The sequence below is a fragment of the Typopeltis vanoorti genome, chromosome 21 (assembly GCF_054136105.1).
Source record: "Typopeltis vanoorti isolate ZY-2024b chromosome 21, IOZ_Tvanoo_1.0, whole genome shotgun sequence".
NCBI classification, from domain to species: domain Eukaryota; kingdom Metazoa; phylum Arthropoda; class Arachnida; order Uropygi; family Thelyphonidae; genus Typopeltis; species Typopeltis vanoorti.
The window spans coordinates 48,169,345-48,185,783 of NC_143569.1; the positions used below are offsets into that span (position 1 = coordinate 48,169,345).

Below are 16,439 nucleotides of genomic sequence, written 5' to 3' on the forward strand. Positions count from 1 at the left end.
CATGGTAGACATTACGTCCTTCGCGTTTAGTGTCTCTTCAATCATGCCCTTTCGTGAATAGGTTTATGTGTCTGAATACATAATCTCGTTTCGGGGAAGATCACGTCGTATGCCACGTGGATAGCGTAACACTATTTAAAGAAGTTAATCAAGCGAGGCGGCGATTTCATGGGACATAAAATTCTCTTATATACAAGAGTGAATCGAAAATAATCTGCCATTTTCATTATATTCGACATACTATTATATATTATGAACATTTCGAAACATAAAAATGAAAGTTGAATGCTTAATATGTTTATCCTATTTTTTTTTAAGGCAGGTGGCGACGTTACATTGGATGTTAAGGTTTTCCAAATCGGCAGATGGCTCCTGTGTAGAAAAAGATTAAGGACGGAGAGTGGTGATGGACCTCCCACCCATTGCGATTGCGGTGTTACTAAACAGGATTGGTTATGTGTGTGGGGGGGAGGGGGGGGGAGAGTTTGCTGCGCTGCTTCATAATTTTATGAAGCAGCACTACACCAAATTCTGGATGGCGGTATGCAAACGTTGCAACATATGATATTATTCGGCAGTGATACATGGCCCACAGGCAGGAAATTCACAAACTGATACTTTCCATTTTTTGTCCCAAATGTACGTCCACATTACACGTATAGTCTGAAGTACATATAAGGAAGGTCTGGTCAGCAGACCAGTTCTTTATCATTGACATCGGTCGGTCCACGTCAGAACTAATCACATTACCAATTTATCAAACAGCGGGGGGGGGGGATCTCCCCGAATAGTGTAATTTGGGGATAAAAGTCGCTTACTGTGACATTCCGGGTCCACAATGTAACGTCGCCACCTACTGCAAAAGATTTCAGTCCTCATTTGTATACGCTGAAATGTTCCGACCATTCTGCAATACGTCAAATAAAAATCGTTGACAAAGTTTTTAGATTTACCTTCGCCTTTAATGGGATGAGATCCATTCGAAATGCTTTCACAACAGGACTGTAAGATTTCAATTTTTTTTTAAAAAAATAAAGAAATAAAATCTAAGAACTAAATTAAATAATATAAAAATACATTTTGTATTCTTCCGTTTGATCTAGTATATGCACGCACGCGTACACACACACACAAATTTTCATGGTGCTAACGCACACAAACATGCAACTGAATCTCTTTAAATCCAGTACACTTAGATCGAGCCCAGATACAGGTTAAGGAAAATTTTGAGAGGTAATTATTCATTCTCGTTATAACATAAATTGTTTCTATATACAGATCTGCAATGATTTCAATTATGCAAATAAACAAATACATCATGCTGAAATTAGAAGTCGCGAACTTTGCGGTAGAAAACCGAAACTTCTGAGATGGATACCATTATGGCCAGTTTACATTTCAATATATATTTTTTATTGCTTTTGACGAACTGCTGCAGGTATTCTTTATTTCGGCCAGGCTTCTATGGTTTAAACATTATTGTCTGGTCAGAACTTTAAGAAAGCAAAAAAGAAATTCGGCTTTTTGTATTTTGTCGAAATAGTGTACAACCACCGACACAAGAAGGCCGTGCATGTTTCCATTTGGCTGGAAAATAGAATGCGTTTAACTTTAAAAACTTCAACTGTGTGCGCGTGCGTATCCTATATCCTAATTTAAAGAAGTTGGTCGTCGTCGCCCGCCCATTTTAAAACAATTACTTTTTAAGTCCTAATCAATTCTAAATTCCTTGAAGGAAAAATTTATTCAACAGATTATTATTATTTTTTTTTGAACACCATGAAATTCATGTACGACGCTATTTTAATCTTGCTGAATTTGAGAAGTAAACAGAATTTCAAAGAATTTTAAAAGACCACAAATTTAGTGAATAAAACGTGAACATTATCGTAATCAGATGAGAAAAAGAAAGGCGAGCTAAAAACAAAGAATCCAACCGCAAGTTGGAAATCCACGGAAGGAACACGTCAGCACCTATGAAATCAATTCCTAATGGTGGCAGGAGAAATTTATAATTCGCTAAATGTGAAGACAAAACATTTAGCAAATCTAATCGAAGAAAAAGATCCAGGTGTACCTGTTGTAGAAAGAGGCCCTCAATTACGCAGTGAGTGTGATAATTGAAAAAAAAAATGAAGTAAAAGAGTCAAACGTGAAGTAGTTAATGAGGCGATTAAACAAGAGATGTCGCTGTTGTCTTCAATCTTAAACATCGCTCTCTTTCTCTGTGTATATACACGCACACAGGAACTGAAGTTTGTCATCAGAAATTAATTTTTAGTGAAATTACGGGGGAAATAATCTTCCAAAATTACTGAAATTCTACACTATGTTTATGGAGATGACGAGATATGGTTCTTATGAGTCTGAATCACCTTTCTCAAGAGATACGGCCGTCAATTTTATTGCATTTTCCACACGAAAAAGTAACGTGAATTAGCATTTAGTTGCTAAAACCATATCAGAGAAACTAAATATCAATACAGAGATGCAATAATTGATTTTGATCGCGAAATTTCGACATAAAGTTTGTACAAATGAAATAATACAAACCGAGGAATTATACGTAGAACTAAAAACACTTATGTTACGTATAAAAGGTCTATGTGACAAATCAATTATATAAAGACTGCGTAGAGTAAGGAAAAAGGTAGCATTGATTTCGATAACCAGTCTAGTAGGAAGTCATTACTAGTACAATTGATTTCAATAATGAAAAGCAGTGAAAGGAGAAGAGACAAAGGACAGGAATCAGTTAGGGTGTAGTCAGAATGAGTTACAGCGAGAGTCAGGTTGATTGAGATTAGCAGGACGTGGGGAAGCCAGAGGTCGTCGTGGAAGCGATGTGTCAGAGTAGGTCAAGTGGCAGCTAGCATTATGATATCCGAATGCGGAAACTTAGTCAAAATTGGATCAGTCAAGAAGAGAAATGACATCTCAAGAAAACAATCTTGCATACCAAGGCGCGAGATTCAAGCATGACACTCGCCGCTTGATCTTCACCTGAAATGAGTTGGATAAGCCTTCAACGTTTAACTGTCGAATATGATTGAAGACTGCTGTTAGTGCTATCCAAATGAAAAGCTACGTACGGTGGTAAGCAAGGCTTAAGCTTTCACTAAGTAATGACTATGGGACTTTATGCAATGCGAAATGTCAACTGAAAAAAAATTCTGTTTAAAGGTTACGAATATAGCCTTCATTACCTAAAGGGTACACATTTTTGAACTCGTACTTCAACAATAAATTCACTACTACTGCTTCTGCTTACCATGTATACAGTTTACAAAGGATTAAATATACATTTGATAAATGGTGTTGATAATGTACATATATTTAAAAAAAAATCGACTACAAAATTCTCTATCTTAAAATTTAATTACCTTTATCATCAACTATAATAACAATATTAAAATAAAAAAAGGAATGCACAGGAAGTTCTGTACATCCCGATTACTTCCTGGTCATTTTGTACTCGATCGAGGAATTCTTAAAAAACATAATTGGATCCCACTATACCAGCTGAGAAAGCTTGGTCTTAATGGTCAGAGTATACAATATCAAATTTCACGTATTTTAAACACTCATAACGTGATTACAGTAACATTTGCCTCTTATGAGCAGTAAAAGTGTCCGCCAATCCAAGGCACATACTTTGTCAATTTGTGCATAGATGATATACAATTATATATATATATATACTACAGGCAATGTAATTACGACTTATACACCACATCCGTAATCTCTAAAATGTTTAATGTCCTTTACACAATTATTTACTGACTTCATTCGGCTTTCTTTTTGCGTACTGCGAGGACTTTATTGGTGGCATCCCAGTAGTAAACAACTTGGGCAGCAAGAAGGAAGTTTGCAAGCGAAGCGACGATAAAAGTAAAAATAATAAGCTGATCTCCCGTATCTTGTATTGACGTCAAGATGCGAGCGGAGGATCCCAGGAAAAGTAAGAAAACTGTGATCGCTGACATCTGGCCCGTGTTACCATTGCTGTAATTTCTGAAGGCCTGAATTAACTAAAGGGAAAAAAAAAAACATCGTTAACAATACGGTTAATTGTTTTCGTTCATATAAAAATATCACATATATAAAATATATTGAGATGTTAATTGCATAACAGATTACCCGAAGTCGAATAATAACAGGCAAACTCACCGAAGATATATGACTATACATGCTCTTCCGACGGAAGGCTATTAAATGGTTTATCCTGTGTCGAGGGTATTTCAAGATCAGGAGATTGGAGAATCGCTAGTGATGACGTGGGACAGTAATTCATCAACGACGCGAAATCACTATGGTGAAGAATTTCTGATCTGTTGAATCACTTCTGTTCCCCACTACATCTAGATTATTGGAAGATAGAAGACGAACGTGTCATCCCACTTTGCTGCTTACGAGATGATTATATAAATGAGAGAAGATTAAAAGACGTGACCAGCTTCCATAACTTCTCAAAAGTCTATAAGATAGCAGTGTTTCTGCTATATTTTCGATTTATACCAAAATATATTTATAAATCTGTTTTTACAGTTATTTCGAACTGGCAATTCAATGTTTCATCGAATTCAATTTACAGGTGAAGGCATTACGAGTAGCAAAAAAGAAGTTTCAAAAAATTCTCACAGTATCTGAATAGAAAGAGGAGGTATTCGGAATTTGGTTCCCTCCTTTTTTTTCTCCCTCCCTTCCTAGAGGGTTAGACACGACTAAGTCCACGAACAGGATCCGTCCATGATTTATGGTAGTAGGGGAAGTTACAGTGGCGCCCCCCAATGAACACAGACAGACCTTGGAAATGAAAAATGCCTACCACCATAAAACCAATTGATTGTGGCACTGCTTAATTACAGGGTGGAAACAAACAATGCTGTAGTACTGGAAACCAACCGTGTCGGCCCTCCCCTGGTGTATAACACACGTGTGTACACCACACAGCACGTTACTGACATCTGCACACAAAGCACCTCAAAATCTTCGCACCGTTGTCAGTGGATTTTAAAGTAGGAGAGAAAATCGGACATTATCACTAATGCAGTTCTCATGCCTTAGTAATCTTTCGAATTTGAGAATTCATTTAAACAGACAGTTTAAGGAAGTTATACCACAACGTTCCATCTCACTTAGAATGTGGACAAAATTATTTTTAGAAGCAAGGTAATTTTACTTTATGTATATATGTATATTCAAAAGTCCTTAATCGCAATTCCCAGTATTTCTTATTTAAATAAAGCGTTAAAAGGGTTTATGGTATGAAAATTAATATATATATAAAAAAAATTGAAAACGATGATCTTCGTCTTAAATCGTACCCAGATAACATTATTAATATCGGGGGGGGGGGGGGGGAAGGAAAGCTATTGAGTCGTATCACATATAATCCAGTACCGATGTAAAGACCGTATTATGAAATAAATTAGATACGTGTAGTATGAAATAAAATCAAAGGCAACGCACTTTATGCAGTCTTGCTGAACTGGATCATACTAATAAGATCAAGTCTCCAATAAATACGCACTTATTTTTCACACAGGGTGGAATTTGCGTGCAGTAAACGATTGTGACAAATTATGATTTCAGTGTAGTTCTATGTTTAACTCATTAAATTTTGCATAATGACAGATTCTTAGCTTCCACTCTTGTGTTAGAAGAAAGGAACAGTGATATTTCGCTTGTTCTGTTCTACACGCAGCAACAGAAGCCTAGTCTATGACAAGGCAAACAAGTGTACAATCACATCCGCCGTCCCTTCTGAGCGGCTATTTCAAAGGCAGGGTTTCTGAACGCTGGCCAAGAAGGCGCTATCCATCAATGTCACTGTAATATGGAGATCGTGGGCGCCATCGGCACGTCACTCTGCAAGAGGGAGGGGCTTCCGATTCCTAATTTACGAGAAATATTAAGTGCTACAGGTAACGAGAGGGATGGTGGGAAGGGAAAGGAAAAGAGCGATGTCGACGCGTGTATGGTACCGGTTTGACGAACTGCCTCCCATATTCACATTACAATGAAAGTTTCAATGTACGGTTCAAGTAACGGAAAACACCACTGGCTGCCACAAAAGAGATCTCATTTAGCTTTCTTAGATAAACGAACAATGATAACTGCATAAAAGCAACCGAAATTTCATGTACTTAGGATATGTTAGCAACTGGCAAAACTTCCTATTGTAAAGTGAATAACATCATAACGACGATTTCAGAATTTGCTAATTTATTAGGTGGAATGAGATTCACGGGGCCAGCTGCAATTAATAAATATTCTAATCTCTTGCATCAGATGAACATTTCCCAACCAATGTTCCAAAGGATAAATAGTTAAATGTGTCCTAAATGCGCCATGTTTCTATACTATTTGTGGGTAGCATATATAGAATGAACGTGGTTAGCGCATCCGCTTTCTAGACAAGAGGCAGCGGGATTCACTTTCATACAAATAAAATATATTCTCCCAATATGAAGTGGATCATCATGGGAGAAGTAGATCCAACTCTCCCGCAATGGGAGAGTTGGATAAGCAGCGGGTAAGATACAGGCTGAATATCAATTAGTGACTGAATGCATTAAAAGGAAACGTCAAAATCTTTCAGTTTGCTTAAATTCAATTTCTGATATATATATATATATATATATTAGAAACAGAATTGAAACTCATTGTTTATTATTTTTTAAGAAGTATTAGTCTTTATTTTGTTTCAATAATTTTTTTTATAAACACTAGATGCTGTATCAATCACAAATTTAAAGAAATGATCAAGATTTTAAGGAGTGGCATATGGAGGAAACTACGATGAGGACGTGACGAGCAATGTGTTTCGCCATTATGCAACTTAACCTCGTTCTCGATGAAGGAAACGAGGTAATCCATCTCTCACGACATGCCAAAGTTTTATGACTATCAGAATAGGTGTTTTACTTTTTAGTGAGTTTTGAAACAGGGGGAAAAATGACTGTGCAATTATAAAGGGAAAATATTCACATATATCAGGAAAAGCATTCTGGCATAAAATTCTATGAATAACAACTGCTATATTTGAACTCCAGACAAAACAAATTCGCTCTTTTAAAGGAACTGAGGGCAAAGTTTTTGAACCGGTTTTAAATGCAGCAATCCTACTCTTCACAAAGGAAACTGTTTCAATGATAGCTTCAACTCTGAAATCAAAGTGAATCGAATTCAGAACTATACAGTTTGCGAAGCACTAATTCTCTATTTCTAGAAATCTAAACTGAATAAACCTACAGAAACAGTTGCCTTGCTTTGCACTCCGTCTGTTACTCTTCAACAACAACAAAGAGCTATTTCAAAATGCTTCTTGTGATCAGGAGTGCATGTGATATTTTGAAACAAAATAGTACAACCAAGAGACATTAAGCGCTACTTCCTTGACTGATTTACACTATATCATTTTTTTAAACATTTCTTACCTCACTGTCCACTTGCCCGCTTTGCAAGGGATTATCGAAAAGTGATTTCAACTAGTGAATAAACCAGAAAACTTAAATTTTATATCTTGATATTAAAGGATACTAAATACAGGCACTCTGATCATCTGCCTTGATTTGTTAATGCATTTTTCTCAATAACAAGCAAAATGCACGATCATGACTCAACCCAACACTCAACCAGTTGTCTTTTTTTTCTTCTTCCCGTACTACTGTGATCTCCAGGTGACTTTTAGGGAACCATCTTCAGGTGATTTTGGGTAGACCCTGCAAATTCTTGGATCTTTCAGGCACCTTCCTATATCAGTTTTTTTTTTTTTTTTTGTCTATTTAGTGATCCATAATCCAGCTTTCTCCTCCTCTCTTTTGGAGATAATCAAGTTTACAATTTTCTAATCCTAACACTGAGGTCCTGTGTAGGTAATCCCGACCAATTAGACCATTCTTAACCAATATACTGTTCCTTACATTCCAAGCCACCTGTAACGAGTTCATTATACAACCCTTGTGTGACTGTTCTCAAGCGGCTTGATGGATAAAAATCCTGCCAAATACTTATGAGATTAGAAAAATGCATCTTTTTTTATTTATGTGGCTTCCATCCACTAAAGGTTTATTTGTGAACCTATAGTACATTCGTAACGGGGGCGAGCTACGGATTATCCCCCCCGCCCCTATTTTTATTAATATATATATATATATATATATATATATATATATAACATTTGCTAAATAAAAAACAATAAGCGAAGAGATGGTCTCCCACCTAAAGACAATCACAAACATCCATGTCCATACCGGGATTCGAACCGCGACCTGTTGGTTGGAGAGCGGGTACGCTAACTACTTTATCAATTGTTCAGGTCTCTCGTTGAACAAACCCTTTGATTCCAAACAACTGTTACTGATGTAATGGGTTGGAAAGACTGATTCGAGTTTCGTCAAACACTTGAAGTTTCAATCAGTCTGATAGGCGTCATGCGATTTAGCATTTCATGATGTAAGGTTATAGCACACGATTTCAAGTTAGGGCTTTTTCCTTAGTTTTTCTAAACTTTTTTTTTCAGTCCACATTTCTCTGATTTTCATCAGTTGCGGTGGCAATGGTCTTTCTGATCACGGCTGATCTAAAGTATCCTTTTTGTTTTCTTTTGATAATATCAAAATCATACACATCGAATAGTTTATGATGAATTTCCACATGCTATTTTTTTTTCCTCCTGATTAGACTACTCGATGAAGGTCTGTCACTTCACTTGTGGGCATCAACTGGATTGGTTATTGTTAAAAGGTGCATTTGTAGCGAAGTCACAACTTCCTTTGTACTGGAAACTTGTATTCGAATCCTGTCTACGATGCAAGAAACCTTTATAAGATCGTTTCAGCTGAAGGTCTCATGAGAATTTCCCCCTTCTCCGAAACTAGGATTTTTCACACAAATCTACCAGAAGAACGCAAGCAATTAACAGATGATACGCTGGCCTTAGCTCCTTATGCTATACTTTAACCTAATCCCAAAACCCAATGTTCAAATCACATAAAATAATATTTGTTTTTTAGGAAAGCTTTACACAAAAATTGAAGTCATCCCACAAACAACATTAGTATTTTAAGGCATCGCTAGAACCTTTCAGCCTATTCTTATTTTTACGATATATTTTCGAATCTTCCCCTTATGTAGCACGGACGGAAGCAACGATATCCTTTCGATGAGAAAGACCTGAATTCGAATCTCATAGAACATTCTGAAAACGGTAAGTTAGCCGCTCTCATATGGAGACGACTGTTTTTCCTCCTATAAACTTGAACCCCCCCCCCCCAGTAAAAGATACACTGCCCCGAGAACACAATTTACAGATATAATTCACTCTCCTTAGCTTGTTTGCATCTAAAGGACCAGCAATTAACCAATCTTCAATCAACTGGTTACGATCTAAACTTAAACTAGAATAACGGTTTCAATTTTATTATAAACATAAGCAATATCAATGATACAAAAGGGAAAAGACTTGAACAGTGGAAACAATAGTCAATGTGTTAGTCTTTAGTTTCGAAACTGTTCCTACTGTCTTTTAGCAAGGACGGTGAAATCGCAACAATAGTATAAATGCATGTGAATATCCAATCAGTAACAAATTTCAACAGAGGAGCAATACAAACACTCCAGCCAAACTGCTCTTGCAAAGCTAACAGAATAAGCAGCAGTGGAGCCTGTATTATTATTATTATTACTGGAGTCTGCCATCCTTCCTTGTACATACAACCACATTCGCCGTTTCAAGCGTTGCTTAATGTGCAACGAACAATTCGGTCATCTGCTAATGGGAGCGCTAACATACGTTACAGTTTTGTTATAAGATTTTAACAGTTTCATTCAACAAATCAGCAGCTTGGTAAGATTGCTATGACTAATTAATGATGCCTTGGACTGCTGGATATACCTGTTGCTTGTTCCGAATACAAATGCCCAACATCGATTAGTACGTCATCGTCGATAGCTAAATTCTCCGACACACAATTACGAATCTCTCCATCTTTGCACGCAGGTGACGAACGCCACAACAAGCAACATTTCCCTGCGACAATACGACGTGCCAGGTCCCTGCTGCGACAGTTTCAGCATAGTAAGAGGTCCTAGGAAGCCGATTACATAGGCTTCGATCCCGAGACTCCTGCAGAGTACATTTTCCCTAAGCCTATCTGGCACGGAGGACGACAGAACTCCCGAAGAGATATTTGTCTACGCGGTGCATACCTATTGTCCTCAACCTACCCCCACCGTGTGGCCTCCAGTGGTTGTATCGTCGAGCTAATCGAGGAAGACCTTTCCTTCTCTACCGAAAGCTATGGACAAGCCACGAGAGGTTCTGGAACTGATGGCTTACGTCAACACCATAGAGACAGGGCGGCCATGCAAACGAGTCCAGCAGAGCCTAGCTCTGCGGGCGAGCCTAGTTATGAAGATGCAACGCACAATCGTGCGGCCGGCTGCACGAACCGCTGCCTATACTACGGCACTCAGGGTGATTCCATATGGTTTTGATGGGTCGTCCGCAAATGGGGTCTCTGATTAGCAGCATCGGGGGTGCACGTGAAGAGCTCCTCCTCCCGTATTAATCGGGGCAAATCTGTGGATAGAGACTCGCCGATTGTGGCTTTGAAGTTGCCGCTTCGTCCACCGTCCACTTTCCCTTTAACTGTCGTGCGGATGACACCTCGACGGCAGGGGTCTTCAGGACTGCACTGAGTCATTAGTGGCTAGAAACGGGGCAAATCGTCACTCTTGTTTGACCATAAACAGAATGAAGCCTGGAGCTGTGGAAATAATCCTAACGAAGGCTGCTTAAAGCATCAACACTGGCTTCAGGCCAGAAAATTATAGGCGACGAAAATTAAGTGAAGTTTGCCGCCCCAAAATTTGAACCTTCGCATTGTTTATGATATATTGTAAGGATCGCCAAAATGTTTTATATATGAAAATTAGCTACTACCGTAGGAATATTTAAATAAAACAAACGAAACCAATAGATAAGTAGAGAAATAGTGAATAAAAGCAGTGTGCTTGTAAAAATAATATTATCGTAAATAAAAGTCGCTGTAATAATGACAAGAGCAGCAAGGAATGCGTCATGAAATATGATCCAAAATGAGTTTAAAGGACACCTGTTTCACAAGAATATAATCTTACAACTCTAAATTCAAAACATTCTTTGTACAATGTGCTGTCTACCTGAGAAGTAGCTGTTTGTGCAAGCCAATTGGGCTTAATTGCATAACTTCAGGATACTGAATTCGTAGAAGAATGTCTGGAAATATCGAAAAATAAGGAGAATCCGACCTATACGCAAATCCAAATCAATAAAAAATAAACTATACGAAAGTACTGGTCATGGATAAAGTAATCTGTTCTAAAAATGAGATAATTCGGCATGGTGTTTTACATCTCCTTTAAGTATATTAAAACTGACATTTTGTTTTTTTTTAGGTTTGTTCTCTTAAGCGTACGGCGATAATTATCAGTTGTCTTAATAAAAAAAAAAGTTTGTATGGATCTTATCATACGACAAAAAGTTTCTCGACTTAACATTTTTGCAATCCCTAGTGCATGCAGCAATGCCTCGACCCATATACCACAGAATTCTCATTGGGTAAATGGGTCACGCACTGAATTTTCAGATGTCATGACGAAATATGCGAGGAAGTAAGAGAGGGGGGGGGGGGTTGTGTCGGAATATTTTAAATCGGAGCTAAGTCTATATGCTGTAAATCATGTGAATAATAAGTTGGTTTACGGATAAAAAAAATAGATCTGACATTTTCGTGAATAGCTACATGATCTTCGACTGAGATTGCTAGTGGTATCATACAGAGATCGCACAACTAATCTTAGTATACAAAAGAAAAAAAAATAGAAATGTTTCTCGCAGTATTAACGATGGACCAGGCCGTTACCAAAAGTTAAGAAGTTCAAAACGGTCAAAAGTCTATTTTCTTGTATTTTCTTATTAGGTATTTGTTATTATTATTATTTTATAACTAAACCATTCAGTCAACTTTTTTAAAGAGGCGAAAAATTCATTCCTTCTGTCAATTACAGGCGATTTCTGGCCAAGTGGGAGGGATACGTTTCCAGAAGAAAAACCCTATCATCTTCGTCTAACTATCATTTTCTACGACAGAATGGAGCTATTTATTAATCAGTCGGGATGAAGAATCAAATATTATTAATTTGATTATTAATGGCATTCAGAAAAGGATATCCTGAATGCATTAGGGCAATTATTTTCATTCCAGAAGAATTCAACCATTCTGAACTTTTCAATGTGCATTGGAAAAAGTAGATGCACGCTAAATTCTACGAAGAATGACAGAGCACATGCTGCTTAGGCGTATTTTATTTTAGACGAATACGACAGTACCTTCCAAGGCCTTGAGGAAACACTCAGCAAAGGTCTCAGCTCACTGCAAATGGACTTTGAAAGCTGGGGACTATGTCCTAACCCCAGCAAAGCTGTTGCTTCAGCTTTCCACCTAAATAACCACAAAACTCATAGAAAACTATAAATAAACTTCTGCAACAGGACCCTAATCCATGAAAGCATCCCTTGTTACCTTGGTGTCGCACTTGAGTGTAGTCTAACATACCAAAAACATTTCGAAAAAAATTAAGTTAAAGATATCTGCCAGGAACAACATCATTAAACAAGCTCACAAGTACAACTTGGGGGTTGTAATGCCTCGACTCTTGGAACGGCTTGGTCTTCCCAGTTACAAAGTACCGTTCGCCAGTTTGGAGCCAAAGTCACCACACGACTCTCGAAGAGAGACAGCTTAATATAACAATGAGAGTCATCTCTGGTACCTTACGACCCATCATCTCCCATGGTTACCTGTTCTTTCCCACATCAACTCTTCCATGCTTCAGAAGAGAAGAAGCTGCCATCCAAGAAATAAATTCAGAAATAACATGTACCTTCCTATAATTCAAGATATCTCTCCGCCTCCAAATCTCTCATCTGGCTTGTGGAGATACAGAAGTGGGACTCAGGCCTGGTGGGCAAGACTCTGAAACGAAGTACAAACAAGTACCTAATTACATATCCAGCTATCAAACCTCCAGGATTCAATCTACCTTAATACTTTGGAGCGGTCCTAAACAGATTTAGGACCCGACAAGATCGCTGTGTCCATTTATTACATTTGTGGGGAATTCTGTCATCTTTTTGCGTGCGGCGCTGTGTAGACTATGCATCATATCACTGATGCTGGCAACACTCCCTCCTTATGGAGGCCTCAGAAACTTGCATTCATTTCCTGAAAGTGGAATCGATTGGTTAATTGAACTCGGTCAGTGTGTGTATTTGTGTGGCTCCACCCTTGAAGTTTATTGAGTTTATATATATTTTTACTTAAGCTGAAAATCCTGATCTAGAGACCAAACATGGAACTCTTTCAAGCCACTTCAGGTCCCCAGTAAGCAGGACCCTATACGCTAAATACGTAAATTAAAGCACTTCTATAAGATATTCTGCTTACAGAAAACTTGGCATCCTTTTTTTTTTTTTTTTTTGTACAGTTTTCTCAAATCCACCCCAACCTTGGAATACTACTCTCACATTTGGGGTGGCACACCTAAGACTTCTCTAAAAATTCTTAATGCAGTTCAGAGGAAAAAGCGGTTCCATTGATTGATGACTCCACTCCCACGGACCCTCTTCAACCACTGTCTCACGGATGATCAGTTTCTTTTACAGATACTTCCATGGGTGCAGTTCAGCAGAACTAGTAACCATTATGTTTTCTGCTATATCCACACGAGCAACGGCTGCTCAACATCCTTTTATAACTGAACTGCAGACTCACCATGAAGTATTTCCCAAGGACCTCCAGCCCCTTAAGAAGAATATTAAGAGATTACTTTGCTCTTGACTCTAACTGATACAAATTTGTCATAGGCCTTGTGGCCGCTTGTGTATGGGGATTGATTATATATATTATTATTATTACTTGACACCTCCAGGGAGTCCACTTACTCTACAACTGTATCCAACACTCAATCCACCAACGAACCGCATCTACATCAACGCCATCTATCGCCCACCACCACTACTACTACTATTTTCACAATTACAAACATCCATACCCACAGCGGGATTCGAGCCCACAGAATTTTGGCTGGAGAGCGGATACGCTAACCAACCACTTATTTTGTGGCGGTCTATTTGATCGCCACAAAATAAGAGAGTAATTCAAAAAACAACATGAAGGCATATTGCAATGAACGACGGCTGATGGGAGAAGGGTAAAGAGATGTAGAAAGCGTTTTGGCGTAACAGTTGAAAGATGACCAAAAATAGTCGTACGCAGCGCGATCGAAATTTTGCATATTAGCCACGCTACCGGCCAGGGCGTATATATACGTCCAAGTTTCCATGGATGCGAAGTGCATATTAAAATTGCAATACCATTGATATTACATTGAAATATATGATGGATACGAAGCGTACGAGGATGCGTATTTTATCCATAATGGCCGGTAAGGTAGTTAGAGGCACTGCACAGGCAAATACACCGTTCGGAAGTGTATACAGAGCAAACGCCACATGAAGAAAAAAAGTAATGCTTTTACTAACCAATGTTCAAGACCAGCAGAGAGACCTAGATGCCCTAGTCCACCACTGACGACAATCTGTATCCGTTTGAAGCAGTTCCTTTGATCCAAGAACAGAGACGCATTAAACGACTGACTGTTCCAGAACTAACGTCGTACTGGGCACTGTGCATAGCATCCTCCATGAACCATCTTCATTACAGAAAAAATGTAGACTATCTATACAGTTTTTTTGCACTCACTAATTTCCATCGCTGTGAACTACTAAAAGAGATCCGACTGGCAAGCGATTTGTAGCCGATGGCGATTTCTTCTACGCCATGATACATGTTACGGTAGAATAGATGCATCTAAGGGTGTGTGCGCGTGTGTGTAACGCTATCTTATTTTTTGAAACATCCTCTTATTATTATCTTAGTTAGTTACAAATTAAGAGAAGGTTGTTATTGTCTACAAAATTCAAAACATTACATTGCTGACATCGTGGCCAACTACTGGGTTTTCTAGTCAGTTTAATCTATTCCCCCTCCCCACACACACCCAATGAGGAGGAAGGGAGGACAGAAAAAAGGTACATACATAATTTAGCAAGCAAAGTCCTTAGGTTGGGAAGACATGGATTTGAATCCTAAGACGCAAGGAACCTTTAGCCGTCATACAGAGGTGGAGTTTTTCATCCCACAATCAAATAAAAGAGATAGAACAAACCGCTGAATTTACACACAAAAATAATATTTATGCCTAAGACTAAGCATCTTATCTTAAAATTATCGTTAAGAAAGCTAATGCGGGCATGTCGTGAGCCTTACGGAGCTGCCGTACGAGGACAAGTGCCGCGGATTATTATTACAAAATTCCTTTTTATGAGATTACTTCACTGGCTAATTATCACCAGGCATGTAATTTATGACGTATAAGATGACCGAATGACAAAAATATTAAGAGAATTTCGAAAGAAAAGAAAGAGAACAATACTCAATGAAATCAATTCTAAAACGTGCGTGACTATGGATACAGATTCGAACTTGACGTGAACCGCAACCATTTGTAAATTTTTCTTTTGAAAAATATTCCTGTAAAGGTCGGCGATCAAAGTTTAAGTGTTAGCATAGAGTAGTAATCATACGAAAGAAGATTATCGGCAAGCTTTGTCTGTGATAAATTTATCTTAGTAGTCTCGTTTTGATTCAATTGAATTGAATTCAATTCAGTTGATTCATACGGAAAGAGAAAAACCGAATATTAGACATTAATTTTTAATTAATGTATGCATTTTTACTTGAATGGATATAATATACAAGTTCTCACTTTGATGAAGTGGAAAAACTCAAAACAGAAAAAAAAATATGAATAACTATTCTTAAGAATAGCATTTCTGAACTTTCACAGAATGACTTGCTAACTTTCAAGATGACTCGAAAGTTATTATTTATGGATACCTAAACACGATGTCAGATCTCAATTATAAATCTCTTCAGCACTGACGACTACGTAAAGTGATAAAAGTGAATACGGTGTTCTTTATGCTCAAGTCTAAGCGCCATGCAGCTAGAATGAAGATTCAAGCCTCTAAAATGTCTTCGATTTTTTGAGAGCTTTCATTGGGCTCTCGCAGTAACGACCACTGTGGTTAATTTTATTTATCACTTTATTACCAATTATTTATCTCTTCAACATCAAAGATTACTACGTAATCTTTGATGTTGAAGAGATCTATAATTGGTACATTGAACTCCCAAGTCTGAATTTATGTTAGATATCCACAAATGATTCAGTGTCTTTAAGGCCAACATGTATTATCTCCAACTACAAGTCACCTTGAAAGTTAATTCATTCTGTGAAAGTACAGAAATATCTTGTTTTCTGAT

At 37.9% G+C, this 16,439-nt stretch overlaps 1 protein-coding gene across 1 annotated transcript in view; it reads right to left on the minus strand.

The window, feature by feature from the left end:
• Nucleotides 1-3,359: 3,359 nt before the first annotated feature.
• Nucleotides 3,360-16,439, minus strand: part of LOC150094835 (mannose-P-dolichol utilization defect 1 protein homolog) — a 358,034-nt gene continuing 344,954 nt past the window's right edge. Inside the window, exon 5 of the mRNA XM_090411360.1 lies at nucleotides 3,360-4,031. Within this exon, the coding sequence (XP_090267486.1) occupies nucleotides 3,786-4,031 (246 nt within the window). The 3' untranslated portion in view covers nucleotides 3,360-3,785. The remainder of the gene's footprint in view (nucleotides 4,032-16,439) is intronic.